The sequence below is a fragment of the Thalassophryne amazonica genome, chromosome 1, assembly GCF_902500255.1.
Source record: "Thalassophryne amazonica chromosome 1, fThaAma1.1, whole genome shotgun sequence".
NCBI lineage: Eukaryota > Metazoa > Chordata > Actinopteri > Batrachoidiformes > Batrachoididae > Thalassophryne > Thalassophryne amazonica.
In genome coordinates this window covers 134921756-134936562 of record NC_047103.1, presented here as the reverse complement: position 1 = coordinate 134936562, position 14807 = coordinate 134921756, and the positions used below count along the sequence as shown (strand labels likewise).

Here is a 14807-nt window from a genome sequence, read left to right as displayed (position 1 = left end):
TCAATGATTTGGTCCAATAGGGGTCCTATCAGGATATTCAGAATTGCCGCGTTGAGAAATTGGTTAAAGAATCATGTATCACCATTGTCTTGGTAACATAACTTTTGATCTTGGGTGACCTTGAAAGATCAAACTCAAAGTCAGAACTGTTTTATGATCAGATGTCAAGTCCACCATTTGTTGTGATAATGCTGAATCACAAATAATTAATTTGCATGACTCAGTGCAGAATATGAGAGATACAGATGTTGCACTCTGTGACTGTTGAATAATTGACTGTAAAGAGGGGGAAAAAGCATTAAAAGAAAGAAAAAAGAGATTTAAGAAACAGAACCAACTTAATGGTTCTGGTTGTCTTGGTGGCTTCCCTCAATGTTTTGTGTTGTGCACACAGACAGCCAGACACACAGATGTGATTACAGTACAGGGTACATTGTTATGATTGGTAGTTATAGAACCCCAAACGCAGGCAGTAACCACGTGACACAGGTAAGAAGTGATTTTATTTACCAAAAAATGAATTCAAGCCCAAAAACAGGAACCAGTCCATACTGTCATAGGCGTGGCCGGAGAATTGGCATTGGGAGTAACACAGGTGACGCAGACATGTCTATACACACACAGACAAGATGACAGACAAGGCGAAGATAAAAACTACTAAGAAACCCAAATGAATCTGACTAAAAAACAGATTATTCAACACAAGACTAGTGAGTATAAACTAAAGCAGAACTCAATAATGGCAAAAGAATGAAACCAAAGCAAAAGGACCAAAAACGACCAAAAAGCTACAACATTCAACACACAGGACACTAGACAGGGACAAGGGGTGAAACACAACATGTACAGACTTCAGGCCAATCTGTTTTCAAATGTGCCACATTAAAAAGTGTCTCGTTCATTTGATTTTCAGTCATCCTGGAGGAGATCAAGCGAACCGCCTGTCGGCCCAGAGAGGTGTGTGTGGAGGTGGCCAAAGAGTCGACCAGCGAGCTTTACCTCCCTCGCTGTGTGGCGCTGCACCGCTGCGGGGGCTGTTGCAACAGCGAAGCCTCGTATTGCACCAACACAAGTTACACGCTTGTCAACAAGACAGTACGTGGCGCCGCTTTAAGTGATTCAGACATTCTTAAAGCTACAGTGTGTAGGATTTAGAGGCGTTTATTGGCATTCATTAATGTATGATTACCTGAAACAATGAATTGATGTGCTTTCATGAGCTTAGAATGACATGTCTACATACATGAGGACGGACCTCCTCATCGAGGCCGCCATGTTGATACTATAGCCAAAATTATGCTTTTTGCATTTTGCAGTGTGGCCAGAAGAGGGATGAAAAAAGAAGATGAATCAGTGATTGTTCACCATCTGCTGGTTGCTAGATCAGGCTAACAAGTTTGAGAACCCTTGTTTTTAAATTCCCACTAACAAAGTAGCAGAAAACATAAAGGGAAACAAAATTGTGACTGGCAAGGGTATAATGCAGTCTGCAACCTCACCACTAGATGTCACTAAATCCTACATACTGTAGCTTTAAACTGTACTTATACATATTTGATGTAATGGGCTTTGATATAGGCGATTCCGCAGTGCCACAGTTTTTGTCGTTTTGCCTCTGTGCTTAGAGTGTATACTTTCATTTTTAATTCAAGGGGCTGAACAAAAAATATCACTTTTACTATTTAGGAATTAGAGAGATTTCTATACGTAGCACCTCCATTTTTAGAGACCAAAAGTAATTGGGCAAACTAAATATCCACTTGAAGTACAAGCTGTTTGTCGACCTGCTCTGCATCACTGCCTGATGCCCCTCCACTGGTGCCTTAGTGTTCTCCACAGTGTACTACTCTTTAGGAGGCCGGCCAACACCTTGGTACAGGGTCAGTAGCTGGGAACCACCAATCCTAAATGTTTCTCTCCTTTTTCCTGTACATCTCCCGGCGGTGGTGCAATGGCAAACACAGCTCCTGCTAATCCCAGGTCACATAGCAGACCTGAAGCAACTCTACCATCCAAGAGAACTTGTGGCAACATCACCATGGACTGACATTGTGATGTGGTCTGTGGTCAGTAAAGCTGTCCTGTTGGTGGAGCTCACGGTGCCAACGGGAAGATGGACTGGAGGCAGCCCATGAGCAGAAGTGGGAATAGTCCTCAGACCTGGCAGCTGAGTGCAGGGAGGCTGGCACGTCTCTGGACAGACCTGACAAACTGGAGTTTACTGCTTGGCTGGAACAGGAGGCCTGCTCCTGGCATCCTGCCTGTGCACTTCAAGGAGCTCAGCCAGCTTCCTCTGTACTTGGTTGTGACTCCATCTGCAGCGCCCTTGAGACAATGCCGATAGGAAATAGAATACAAATCATCACTTTTACTACCAGTTTTAGAGAAGAGAATAGAGCCTTTATTGTCATTGCACATATACATACAACAAAACTTGTCCTCTGCATTTAACCCATCCTAATGACAGTTAGACGCAATCTAACCACTAGGAGCAGTGGGCAGCCACAGTCCAGCACCCGGGGACCAACTCCAGATGTAGAGACGCTGCCTTGGTCAGTGGCAGAGAAAGGAGCAGACCCTAAATAAGCATGTTTTTGATTGCGGGAGGAATCCGGAGTGCCTGGAGGAAACCCACGCAGACACAGGGAGAACATGCAAACTCCACACAGAAAGGCCGGGAAATGATCCTATGACCTTTGTGCTGTGAGGCACCAGTGCTAACCACTAATCCACCGTGTCACCCAGCGGAGAAGTCAGGGGATGGATGAACAAAGATATCCAAGTCAATGAATATGTCTTGGACTTCATTTATATCAATCAACAAGAAATGTACTGTGTGGTAAATCTGTCTGGAGTACGCAGTCCTCAAAAATCTGAGGGACCGTTCAAGAAGTCAACTAGTGAGGGAAGCCACCAAGACATGCCAGACAACTGTGAAGGAGTTATAGGCTTATGCAGCTGTGACTGGAGACTCTGTGGACAGTGCAACTTTTGTATAGCCAGTAACAGCTTCATGGTGGAGTGACAAAGAGAAGGATCCACAAAAATCAGTCAAATCCAGGATCAAGTCTCCCATGTGCCTTCTATCAATCTGTAGCTGAAATAGTAAGTAAGTAGTAAGTAATGTTTATTTATATAGCACTTTTCACAGACAAGAGAGGTTCACAAAGTGCTTCACAAAAGGCATACAGAAATAAAAATTTGTTGAAAAATACAATTTACATCACAATAAAATAACACTAAGACACACACACACACACACACACACACACACACACACACACACACACACACACACACACACACACACACACACACACACACACACACACACACACACACACACACACACAGTGGTCATAAAACAGCCCTCTCACTACTGTGGTTTGAATGCCTGGAGAAACAGATGGGTTTTAAGTTTGCTCTTAAAACATCAACAGAGTCCAGTGAACAAAGAGACAAAGGGAGATCCAGAGCCTCGGCACAATGGCCTGGAAAGAGCGATCTCCTCTGGTCTTAAAGTGGGTATGAGGGACCCTCAGAAGGCTCTGATCCACTGACCTCAGGCTCTGAGAGGGAGTGTAGGGACATAACAGGTCTCTAATGTAGGAGGGAGCCTGGCCATGCAAAGTTCTAAAAGTCAACACCAGGATTTTAAAATGGAAACGAAAAGACACTGGGAGCCAATGAAGAGACTTTAAAATAGGAGAAATATGAGTCCTTCTGTTTGAGTGAGACAGCAGCCTTGCTGCAGAATTTTGGACCTGTTGCAGACGGGACAGCTCCTTTTTGTTTAAATCAGAAAACAAACTGTTGCAGTAGTCAAAACGAGAAGATATCACTTCTCATTAAGAAATTCATCTCAACACAAGTCCACAATGGAGCTGTGATTGGTGACAGTTAAAAGTTGCTCGATGCACAGTTTCTCCAGTCACAGCCACAGAGGCCTCGAATAGTGCAGCAGAGGAATCCTTCAAATCCGGTTACAAGCACCAAAGTTTGACTGTGTATACCTTTTGGTACATATTTTGGAAAAATAACTTTAGCCATTTGAATTTTCAATAGTGGGCCAAGTCGGGGTCAATTGAAGAACTGCATAGGGGTCAAAAAATGTTCCAATCATATTGAAAGCTATACCACATTATGTGTCTGATCACAAAGATTCCAAAAAGGTCTAGTTTGGACTATCTGTGACTGAATTATTCTGGAGTTATGGGATAAAAACAGCAAGCAAGGCGACAAAGGTCACCTTCAGTTTGTACAGGGGTCAAAAGTTAAAGTTGCTCCAATGATGGTAAAACATGATGCAAATTATTGGTCGAGTTAGTAGGATTTTAAAAAGGAATAGTTTTCACAGTGTGTTTTGCTTAGTTATCATGTTACGAGGTAACATGATAACTAAGCAAAACACACGTCATAGAATCCAATGGACGTCGACATTGTTTGACCTTTACTTTGGAGACCAAACATTCAACACAGTCAGAACTATTCCATTTGTTAATCCTATTAGTTCAACCAATAATTTGCACCACGTTTTACCAAAACTGGAGCAACTTTAACTTTTGACCCCTGTACAAACTGAAACTGACCTGTCACCATTCTTGCTGTTTTTACCCCATAACTCCAGAACATTCAGTTCTAGATAGTCCAAACTATACGTTTTTGGAATTATTGTCATCAGATAAACAATGTGGTATCACTTTCAATATGATTGGAATATTTTTTTAATTTTGACCCTATGCAATTCTTCAACTGACCCCTACTTGTCCCCCTATTGAAAATTCATATGGCTAAAGTTATTTTTCTACAATATGTCCCAAAAGGTATACACAGTCAAATTTTGGTGCTTGTAACCGGATTTGAATGATTCTTACAGTTATCTGCTGTACTATAACTCCTTCACAGTTGTCTGCTTGTCTTGGTGGCTTTCCTCACTAGTTGTCTTCTTGCACAGTCTCTCATTTTTTTTGAGGGCTGCCTAACCCAGACACATTTACCATACGGCACCACATTGCTGCTCTTAATTAAGGATGGGGTTGGATAATGGATGACTGATTGTGGAATAATATACAGCGAATCATATTTGTGTCAACAAACATCCTCAATGCAAAGCATCATAAAACACTGTGAATTAACTGCTATTAGAAAAAAATAACTCATCCTCATTAATATGCAAATACATTCACCAAACAATCCTGATCAGCTCACCTCCTCCTCAGGGGGCAAAGTGTCTGCTGCGTATTGTTAGTCAGTCATCTCTTTGACAAGAAGAATCAATTCCCTCTACCAAATCAGCTCCACTCCTCCTCGGGGTCTACCGCTGGTGGGAGGATCGAGAATATAATTATGTCCTTGTCGACCCTTGCTGACCTTTGTTTCTCCTCTGTGCAGCTGGTGGAATTCACCCCGAGCAGGACAGTGAACTCTATCGTCATGGTAACCTTTGTCAACCACACCTCATGTGACTGCATGTCCAAACGGCCGGTCCACTCCATCATAAGACGCGCCGCAGTGGATGACCTGTGAGTGGAGAGTCGCGACTCCGCGGTTTTTGCCTGGCTGCTGCTGCGATAACGGCTTTGTGTCCTCAGCAGGTGTTCGCCTCCAGACGATTCCTGTCTTGCAGGGTTATTATGGGACCCAGTGAGCTGTGTGTGTGTGCCTGCAGACACCATTGACCATGCAGGCGCAGGCGCAGACGCAGGTAAATTAACCCCTCAGGTAAAGTGTAAAAATGGCAGATTAAAAATGATTCTCTCTGTTTTTGTGCTTCATTTGTTGGACTAATTGATTCGATCATGACTGTTAACTCTGGGCCTAAATCTGTTTTCTTTCATCCTTCCTCACCACATGTGGGTTCCAGAGGTGCAAAATCCAGGGCTGCTGGCTCTGTGTGGACCCAACAGGGTTTTGGACGAGTCCACTTGTGAGTGTGTTTGTCGTAACGGACTCACCCAGGCCAACTGTGAGCCGGGCTGGAAACTGGATCACAACACCTGTAAGGAGGCTTTCGATGTTTGAAAATAACTCTCAGTACTTTTTATTTATTTATTTATTTTTCAGAAAAGCCTGAACCATTGTCTGGAAGAACTGGGCCAGGAATTTTGGGGTGATCAAAAGAAAGAACAAAATAATAGAAACAGAGAAAGAGAGTTCTCAAAAGAAGTTAGTGCTCATCTAAAAAGAACATATTTTACACTTTAATGCTCAACTTCTCTGTGTTTTATTAAAGTACTTTGTCTGTAAGTGACATCACAAGAAAAAAAAAAGGCATCAAAGGTCTGATGTAGAGTGCTTTAATTGAGAGAGTGGCAACAGGACAAATTAAAAAAAATTAGTCACGTGACTCCTGGTGCCATCTTGTTTCCAAAATAGTGTTTGTTGTTTATCTATCTGCATGGAAATCCAGTTATTTTATTTATTTATTCGCTGAAAATGCCGGGTTGTTGTGCATTTGGATGTACAAATAGACACAACAAGGGCTTCAAGATGTACAGATTCCCTTCAGATCCAAACAGAAGAAAAAACTGGGAAAATAAAGTCAGCCGTGTGGGATGGAAGCGACATCACTGACTATGTTTACATGCCGTTAATATTCAGGTTAAGGTCAATATTCCAGTTTCTGAATCATTAGGAATAACCCGTTTACATGCTTAAGCAGACAAGAGTGACTCCTGTGTACATGGTCATTGGTATCATTTGGAATATCCCCATCTAAACAGCGACGCACGTCTTCCACCAGTGCTTGATTTGGTCTGGCGTTCATGCAAATCCTGCTTTGTGTAAAACCCCTCACTACACACTTTATACAACCCCTGGCAAAAATTATGGAATCACCGGCCTCGGAGGATGTTCATTCAGTTGTTTAATTTTTTAGAAAAAAAGCAGATCACAGACATGACACAAAACTAAAGTCATTTCAAATGGCAGCTTTCTGGCTTTAAGAAACACTATAAGAAATCAGGAAAAAAAAATTGTGGCAGTCAGTAACAGTTACTTTTTTAGACCAAGCAGAGGAAAAAAATATGGAATCACTCAATTCTGAGGAAAAAATTATGGAATCATGAAAAACAAAAGAACGCTCCAACACATCACTAGTATTTTGTTGCACCACCTCTGGCTTTTATAACAGCTTGCAGTCTCTGAGGCATGGACTTAATGAGTGACAAACAGTACTCTTCATCAATCTGGCTCCAACTTTCTCTGATTGCTGTTGCCAGATCAGCTTTGCAGGTTGGAGCCTTGTCATGGACCATTTTCTTCAACTTCCACCAAAGATTTTCATTTGGATTAAGATCCGGACTATTTGCAGGCCATGACATTGACCCTATGTGTCTTTTTGCAAGGAATGTTTTCACAGTTTTTGTTCTATGGCAAGATGCATTATCATCTTGAAAAATGATTTCATCATCCCCAAACATCCTTTCAATTGATGGGATAAGAAAATTGTCCAAGATATCAACGTAAACTTGTGCATTTATTGATGATGTAATGACAGCCATCTCCCCAGTGCCTTTACCTGACATGCAGCCCCATATCATCAATGACTGTGGAAATTTACAAGTTCTCTTCAGGCAGTCATCTTTATAAATCTCATTGGAAAGGCACCAAACAAAAGTTCCAGCATCATCACCTTGCCCAATGCAGATTCGAGATTCATCACTGAATATGACTTTCATCCAGTCATCCACAGTCCACGATTGCTTTTCCTTAGCCCATTGTAACCTTGTTTTTTTCTGTTTAGGTGTTAATGATGGCTTTCGTTTAGCTTTTCTGTATGTAAATCCCATTTCCTTTAGGCAGTTTCTTACAGTTCGATCACAGACGTTGACTCCAGTTTCCTCCTATTCGTTCCTCATTTGTTTTGTTGTGCATTTTCAATTTTTGAGACATATTGCTTTAAGTTTTCTGTCTTGACGCTTTGATGTGTTCCTCGATCTACCAGTATGTTTGCCTTTAACAACCTTCCCATGTTGTTTGTATTTGGTCCAGAGTTTAGACACAGCTGACTGTGAACAACCAACATCTTTTGTAACATTGCGTGATGATTTACCCTCTTTTAAGAGTTTGATAATCCTCTCCTTTGTTTCAATTGACATCTCTCGTGTTGGAGCCATGATTCATGTCAGTGCACTTGGTGCAACAGCTCTCCAAGGTGTGATCACGCCTTTTTAGATGCAGACTAATGAGCAGATCTGATTTGATGCAGGTGTTAGCTTTGGGGATGAAAATGTACAGGGTGATTCCATAATTTATTCCTCAGAATTGAGTGAGTCCATATTTTATTCCCTCTGTTTGGTCTAAAAAAGTAACCATTACTGACTGCCACAATTTTTTTTCTTGATTTCTTACAGTGTTTCTTAAAGCCAGAAAGTTGCCATTTGAAATAACTTTAGTTTTGTGTCATGTCTGTGATCTGCTTTTTTTCTACAAAATTAAACAACTGAATGAGCATCCTCCGAGGCTGGTGATTCCATAATTTTTGCCAGGGGTTGTACACTTTTCTCAAACAGGCATTAACATCATCTCACTTTTCTCTCCTGTGTAAACACTCTCTTTTTTCTTCTGGGCGAGAAGATTATAAACAGACACACACAGAACACAATGTGCATGCTCTCCCTTCACTCACTGCCTCCAGTGGTACTGATGCGGGACCCACAAAGAATCCAAGTCATGGCCACGGAGCTCTGTGGCTTCGGTATACTGAGACCCTGCGGCGCTGTGGATTTTTCCGCAAATGCCGGAGCGCTCTGCATCAAAACAGCAAGTGTAGTCTCTGGAAGTGTAGCCAGAGTTGGCGCAGCTCCGCACAGCAGAGAGGGGGGTGGTGTGAATGGCCTTCTGCGGTGTTTACCGAGCCTGCAGACTCAGTAAGCGCATTCGAGTCAGTGAGAGCAATCGCAGTGATGCCGACCGGTGCCGCGACCGGCCCGCCTGATAAGGACGCAGAACACAATGCGCTGTTTATGTCTGCTCCTGTGGCGTCCGGTGTGTGGCACGCTCCACATACAAGTAGTTGCTGTACTCAAAAGACCAAGATTCTTTGCAGATAGGACATGCGCAGAACACAAAATAATGTTCCTTTCTATGGAGATATCCAGATGCGCGTTTATATGACCTGATATTCGGGTTAGAAAAGGAGTAATCCAGGGGTCTTATTCGGGTTTTTAAAAACCGGAATATGAGCATATTCGGGTTTTTGTGGGTGTTTACATGGCCGTGCACAAACGGGTTGTTGCTAATATTCCGGTTATGAAAGGGTTATGAAAGGGTTATTGGCTGCATGTAAGCTTTGAGAGGTAAATTTATTGTTTAGTCCCATGTACAGTAAAACTCACCCAAACTGTCATCATATAAACCAGAGATTCGCAGTCACGGACAAAAAAGGCCCAAAGTTTTTATATAGTTTTCCATGTAATAAACACTGTATATAACAGATTTTGTACAACGGATTTTCACTCACATCGGATAAAATGTCCCATCCAATCGCAATGTATTTCCATTAAAAACCCCGAGCAGTCTGGACGTGCACAGTAACAGAGGTACAAACTAAGGTTCAGCTCTGACACTCGTCGATTTGAGTAAAGTGGGACCAGAGTCATTGCAGTGATTAAAAGCGCGACTATTCACAAACCCAGTTCCAGTGAAGTTGGGATGTTGTGTAAAATCTAAATGAAAACACAATACAATGATTTTCCAATCCTCTTCAACCTATATTCAATTGAATACAGTGGTCCCTCGTTTATCGCGGGAGTTACGTTCTAAAAATAACCCGCGATAAACGAAATCCGTGAAGTAGTCAGCGCTATTTTTTGCAATTATTATAGATGTTTTAAGGCTCTAAAACTCCTCACTACACACTTTATACACTTTTCTCAAACAGGCATTAACATTTTTTCACTTTTCTCTCCTGTGTAAACACTCTCTTTTTTCTTCTGGGTGAGAAAATTATAAACAGACACACGCAGAACACAATGCGCATGCTCTCCCTTCACTCACTGCCTCCGGAGGTACGGATGCGGGACCCGCAAAGAATCCAAGTCCTCTCTCGGTAGCCATGGAGCTCTGCGGCTGTGGTCAACATCCGCATCAAAACAGTGAGCGTAGTCTCTGGACCTGTTGCCAGATTTGGCGCAGTTCTGCACAGCAGACAGGAGGGCGGTGTGAGTGGCCCGCTGCTGCATTTACCGAGCCCGCAGAAAGCGCATCAGAGGCAGTGAGAGCAATCATGATGATGCTGACCGGTGTCACGACCGGCCCGCCTGATAAGGACGCAGAACACAATGCACTGTTAAAAAAAAAAGCATGCAAAATTGCACAAAAAAAAAATCCGCGAAACTGCGAGGCCACGAAAGGTGAACCGCGTTATAGCGAGGGACCACTGTACACCACAAAGACAAGATATTTCATGTTCAAACTGATAAACTTTATTGTTTTTGTGCAAATATTTGCTCATTTTGAAATGTTTTCCTGCAACACGTTTCAAAAAAGCTGGGACAGTGGTATGTTTACCGCTGTGTTACATCACCTTTCATTCTAACAACACTCAATAAGTGTTTGGGAACTGAGGACACTCATGATTGGGTATAAAAGGAGCATCCCCAAAAGTTTCAGCTGTTCACAAGCAAAGACGGGGTGAGGATCACCACTTTGTGAACAATTGCATGAAAAAATAGTCCAACAGTTTAAGAACAATGTTTCTCAACATTCAATTGCAAGGAATTTAGGGATTCCATCATTTACAGTCCATGATATAATCAGAAGATTCAGAGGATCTGGAGAACTTACTACATGTAAGCGGCAAGGCCGAAAACCAACAGTGAATGCCCGTGACCTTCGAATCCTTAGGCGGAACTGCATTAAAAACCGACATCATTGTGTAAAGGATCTTACCATGTGGGCTCAGGAATACTTTAGAAAACCACTGTCAGTTAACACAGTTCGTCACTACATCTACAAGTGCAAGTTAAAACTCTACCATGCAAAGTGAAAGCCATACATCAACAACATCCAGAAACACTGCCACCTTCTCTGGGCCTGAGCTCATTTGAAATGGACAGACGCAAAGTGGAAAAGTGTGCTGTGGTCTGATGAGTCCACATTTCAAATTGTTTTTGGAAATCATGGATGTTGTGTCCTCCGGACAAAAGAGGAAAGAGACCATCCAGATTGTTACCAGCGCAAAGTTCAAAAGCCAGCATCTGTGATGGTCTGGGGGAGTGTTAGTGCTCATGGCATGGGCAACTTACACATCTGTGATGGCACCATCAATGCTGAAAGGTACATCCAGATTTTGGAGCAACACATGCTGCCATCCAAGCAACGTCTTTTTCAGGGGCGTCCCTGCTTATTTCAGCAAGACAATGCCAAGCCACATTCTGCACGTGTTACAACAGCGTGGCTTCGTAGTAAAAGAGTGCAGGTACTAGACTGGCCTGCCTGCAGTCCAGACCTGTCACGCATTGAAAATGTGTGGCGCATTATGAAGCACAAAATACAACAACGGAGACCCCGGACTGTTGAACAACTGAAGTCGTACATCGAGCAAAAACAACGTTTATCAGTTTGAACATTAAATATCTTGTCTTTGTGGTGTATTCAATTGAATATAGGTTGAAGAGGATTTGCAAATTACTGTATTCAGTTTTTAATTACATTTTGCACAATGTCCCAACTTAATTGTAATTGGAGTTGTATTTTAAAAACAGAACTTTAAAGCTGTCACGCACGTCATTACATGATACGGAGTTACAGAGCTACAGCTGCATAAATCAGGTTTCTTACCTGGATGTGTTGCTGTATGTGGTTAAATCATTTACAAAAATGTTGAAAACATTAAAGGTTCATTCAGTAGTTCAGCGCAGTTGGGACCAAAATGGTGCCATGTTCTGAGTTGATGCCACTTTCTCAATTCAGGCACACTAGTCTGATGCACATCCTGCATGCACTACATACCACAATATAAATGTGCAGGTACATATACATATGTGTGTAATGGTGTTTTTGTTTTGAGGATGTATGACTTCATCATATGATGTCTGTGTCACTTCATTGTCATTTACACCAATCAATCACAAATATTTAGTGATCAGTATATACTTTAGATCATCCATCTAAGGCCTAGATGGATGATCAACGATTCTAGGCTTTTTGGTTGTTCAGATATATCATTAAAAGAGTTTTTTTTTTTTTTTTGGATGTTTTCTTGACTTTGATGCTTTCTGACCAAATTATTCCAAAGTCTAATCACCTCCAAGTATCAATCCAAGTAATATTCCCACCATGTTTGATGCATTTGGGCTTCTTGGTTGTTTAGCTCTTCAGAAAAATGTTATTTTTGGACCATGTTTTCCTTGCCCTTTGATCAAACTACTCCAAATCAAATCACTTCATGTTTTATATCCAGGCAGTATTTCCACCAAATTTGATCCATCTAGGTTTTTGGGTTGTTGAGATACACACAAAAAAAAGTTGTTTTGTTTTCTTTTTGCCTTCCTTTTTTCCACAACTTTTTCCTTGAGCTTGAACTTGGCCCTTAACCACATCAATCACTTCTAGATACCGTTGTGCTGGAAAGTTTACATACTCTGGCAGAATTTTCAGGGGGGGGGCATTTTTCAGAGAATATGAATGATAACACCAAAACCTTTGTTTTTCACTCATGGTTATTGGTTGTGTGAAGCAATTTATTGTCAAACAACCATGTTTACTCTTTTTAAATCATAACGACAATAGAAACTAACAAAATGACCCTGATCAAAAGTTTACATACTCCTGTTAATACAGTGTGTTGCCCCCTTTAACATCAACGACAGCTTGGAGTCTTTTGTGGTGGTTGTGGAGGAGGCTGGTAAAACTGCCACTGAATGTCTTGGACTTTATTTACATCAATTATGAAGAAATACAAACAGTATTGCACTCTGTGGTAAATCTGCATGGAGGAGACAGTTCTCAAAAACTGAGTGACTGTGCAAGAAGACAACTAGTGAGGGAAGCCACCAAGACAAGTACGCAACCCAGAAGAAGTTATAGGCTTATGTGGCTGTGATTTGAGAAATTGTGCACAGTGCAAGCTTTTCTTCATACACGGTATTAAGAACAGGAGTATGTAAATGTTTGATCAAAGCTGTATATATCCAAGCAGTGTTCCCACCAAGTTTGAAGGAACTCTGCTCAGCCATTTTTATTTATCTTGTCCACAGATGCACATACTCTCTCACATATAAGACCCTAGGGTTCCAGCAGGGTCAAATGAGGCCAAGGTCATGTGTTTGTGTGCCTACACTTCCCAGGTCCTTTTTGCTAATTTCTACCAAACTTGGTATGTTGATGAAGGTTGGCTCCAAAACTACCATTAAAAAAATTCAATTTGACAAAAGTCAAGGTTAACCCGATTTAGACTAAACGTGGCATACACTTAGGGGGATGCCAGAAATATCTTGGCACAGTCAGCCAAAGCTCAGGCATTTGTTGGAAAGTCAAGGTCACTGGGGTCAAATGTCAGATTGTCATTACTGTCTTCATGCCAATTACATTAGTTTTGATAAAGATTTTTCCAAGATTGTTTTTTTCTGTGCACACAGGATTATTTCTCTCACATTTTAAGTTGGTGTGCTTTTGTTTTGAGCCATCCAAGGCACAACTGTGCAATAATTATGCTGTATAATCAGCATCTTGATATGCCACATGTGCCAGGCTGATGGATGATTTTAAACTGCTGCTGTTTTTTGTTGAAGGTGAATGCCAGTGTGAAGGTCACGGAGACGGAAAGCAGTGTCCGTCTGGACAGCGGTGGGATGAGGAGCTGTGTGGCTGTGTGTGCGATGTAGACTGTCCTGGGAATCAACCACTCAACCCCGATGCCTGCCTGTGTCAGTGCAGAGAGACTCCTCAGTCGTGTCTGCTGCAGGGCAAAAGGTTTAACCAAAACACCTGCAGGTACAAAACGGCGGGAAGGCCTGAAGCTTCGAGTGGCTAAACAGCACCAGATAGAGCCAAGGTTACTGTTAGATATGACGAGGAAGTCACAGTTCTTTCAAAATACACCAACAGATGTAACCTCAAGTGGCCTTGGAAGTCAAAATGAAGGTTAAAACTTTTGCTTAGTTGAAGCAAAGAACAATCAATGACTTGTAACTTCTGATTCATAGATCCATAGTTACTTGTGGGCATGTATAGGAAAGACATATTATACCATCTGTTTTGACCTTGAAGGTTAAACTCAAGGTTACTTGAACACTGATTGAATAGTTAAATGGTGTCAGATAGTTACTCACTCATCTTAACCTGCATGTCTTTGGATGTGGGAGGAAGCCAGAGCACCCGGAGAGAACTCTTCCAGACACAGGGAGAACATGCAAACTCCACACAGAAAGGCCACAGGTGGGAATCGAACACATGACCTTCTTGCTGTGAGGCAACAATGCAAACCACTAAGCCACCGTGCTGCCCCAGATACTTAGTATTAGATATAAGTAATATGTCACATGATCTTTCAAAATATACTAACATATATGACCTTGATTGACCTTGGAGGTCAAAATCATGATTAAAATTTTGGTCCAATGCGAATAAATAGGAGGACAACTTTCAAAGGCTTGGAAGTCATGAATCAAAAGCATCAGGGTCATTCCATCTGAAATCACCCAGTTTTGAAAAAAAAAATTCCCAGGTCACCTCTCAGCTTTATTCTGTCAATTTTATGTGATAATCACATTCCAGTGTTCAGGTGAAATGCCAAATATTAGGTCTGTAGCTTGAAAAATTTTGAAGTTACAGCCATTGGAAATTTATGTGAATTTTTCACA

The 14807-nt window shown here is 41.7% G+C and overlaps 1 protein-coding gene across 2 annotated transcripts in view; it reads left to right on the top strand.

Moving 5' to 3' along the window:
- LOC117514608 (vascular endothelial growth factor C-like) overlaps positions 1-14807 on the top strand; it is a 66965-nt gene that overhangs the window by 30524 nt on the left and 21634 nt on the right. Inside the window, exons 3-7 of one of the 2 annotated variants that reach the window (XM_034175159.1) lie at positions 914-1095; positions 5392-5522; positions 5595-5704; positions 5864-5998; positions 13737-13938. In XM_034175159.1, coding sequence (XP_034031050.1) covers positions 914-1095; positions 5392-5522; positions 5595-5704; positions 5864-5998; positions 13737-13938 — 760 coding nt within the window. Of the gene's footprint in view, positions 1-913; positions 1096-5391; positions 5523-5591; positions 5705-5863; positions 5999-13736; positions 13939-14807 lie in introns of both variants that reach the window. The other variant, XM_034175150.1, reaches the window with a different exon arrangement.